The sequence below is a fragment of the Atta colombica genome, unplaced genomic scaffold (genome assembly GCF_001594045.1).
Source record: "Atta colombica isolate Treedump-2 unplaced genomic scaffold, Acol1.0 scaffold141, whole genome shotgun sequence".
Classification (NCBI taxonomy): Eukaryota; Metazoa; Arthropoda; class Insecta; order Hymenoptera; family Formicidae; genus Atta; species Atta colombica.
In genome coordinates this window covers 116,391-118,053 of record NW_017259230.1, presented here as the reverse complement: position 1 = coordinate 118,053, position 1,663 = coordinate 116,391, and the positions used below count along the sequence as shown (strand labels likewise).

The following is a 1,663-nucleotide window of genomic DNA, read 5'->3' as shown; positions in this document are numbered from 1 at the left end:
TATATATATATATAAATTTATTTCTTTAAATTAAACATCTGAGAGTAATCTATGCAAATTTCAAGTGAATCGATTAAGAATTATAAAAATTATCGTGTACATCGAAAATTTCATTTTGAGAAAAACCCGTTTAAAGTTTTTGGAACTTTTTATTTATAAGATTATAAATCGGAATTGTGTCTTAGTCTGCAATGCCTGCGCCATATAAAAGTGGCAACATCTATCTGCTAAAACTTGTTTCTTTGAAAACTTAAATTCCCTTTATTTGCTCGACGTCCGCTTGGAGCAGATTCAGCGGCGAGATGAGGCGATGCAAGATATTAGCTCTAACGAGATTATACAGTTACGAGACCGACTTAAAACTATTGAAATTGAATATTCTTAACAATATAAAATATAAATTTAAGTAAAAAAAAAAAAATTCGATTTTTTTTCAAACCTTAAGAATAGTGGTTCCCCTTTAAATATCTGTTAAGTATTTAAATATTTAATAGATATTTATATTTGCAATTCGTTTAAGTTCGTTGAACAAAATCCAATTTAAGATCTGTTCTTTGAGAAGATCTAAGCACAAAAACAGTTATAACTCACATTGTTGAACATTTCCTCTGCTATTTCTCCGATTAGACGAGCGTCTTCGGGATCAGCCCTTGATCCAATCCACGCGTACACAATACCAGTTCCTTCATCAGAATTGTTAAATGGCACATTTAAAAGATAACTGCAAACAAAAAAAAATAAAATATTTTACAAACGGAATGTAATCATACGTACTTAATGAAATATGTCTTACCAGAAAGCAGGATTTAATAACGTCGAATCCGCCGGTATTTGAATGAGCCGAGTACATAAGGCACTGCCGTTACTTCGTAGATGATAGAACTCTACTTTGTTACTACCTGCAGCTTTCGGCTGTTTACGTTTGCCTTGATGAATGATGAACTTTCGTTTGAAGTAACTCATGAACTTTAGATTTTCTTGCTGTTGATGTGTCCTTACAACTTCCAGGTTTTCCCCGAATAGTGATTTAAATTTCTTTTGCAGACTGAAACAAAAAAGATATGATTCACCTTATATTGACAATTACAGATTGAATAAATCTGTAGAACATAAATCTGTAAAAATCGCAGATTAGATAAATGTATCTATAGTCTTTACCTAAACGTAAATGTCAGCCATCCCATGTTTCCCGCGTCTCTGCCTTGCCAGAAATACACCGTGCACTGATAATCGTCTTCGTATTGCTCCTCACCGTCTTCGTTTTCAGTTATATCCAGTGGCTGATTTAATCAAAAGCAAAATGGCAATTAATCGTAAATTTGATAGCTTTGCATTGATATGATGATATATTTTACGTACCATCCAATATCGGCATAAGAAAACATAACAATCTGCACTGTAAAAATGTCCTAACTCTTCCTCCGGTAGGCGTACAAATTTTTTTCCTTCTAACACTAATGCTTCCATTCCTTCCAAATCATCGTTCCATTCCGCCATGAGTTGATACGCTTCGGCAGCCGACATTAATGGTTGTCGCGGCATAAATAAAGCAGCCAAATCCGCCTAAAAATTGTATTAAAAAATAAATAAATTTAAACAATAAGAATCATATTTTAGACTATACATGTGAGAACACAATCAATACGAACTAGAAATGCCGGTT

The 1,663-nt window shown here is 33.2% G+C and overlaps 1 protein-coding gene across 1 annotated transcript in view; it reads right to left on the bottom strand.

Annotated features, from left to right (window-relative positions):
• Positions 1-1,663, bottom strand: part of LOC108684940 (protein flightless-1) — a 9,587-nt gene that overhangs the window by 2,819 nt on the left and 5,105 nt on the right. Inside the window, exons 16-19 of the mRNA XM_018189487.1 lie at positions 1,360-1,563; positions 1,159-1,280; positions 794-1,045; positions 592-721 (exon numbers count right to left, since the gene is read on the bottom strand). Of these exons, the coding sequence (XP_018044976.1) occupies positions 592-721; positions 794-1,045; positions 1,159-1,280; positions 1,360-1,563 (708 nt within the window). The remainder of the gene's footprint in view (positions 1-591; positions 722-793; positions 1,046-1,158; positions 1,281-1,359; positions 1,564-1,663) is intronic.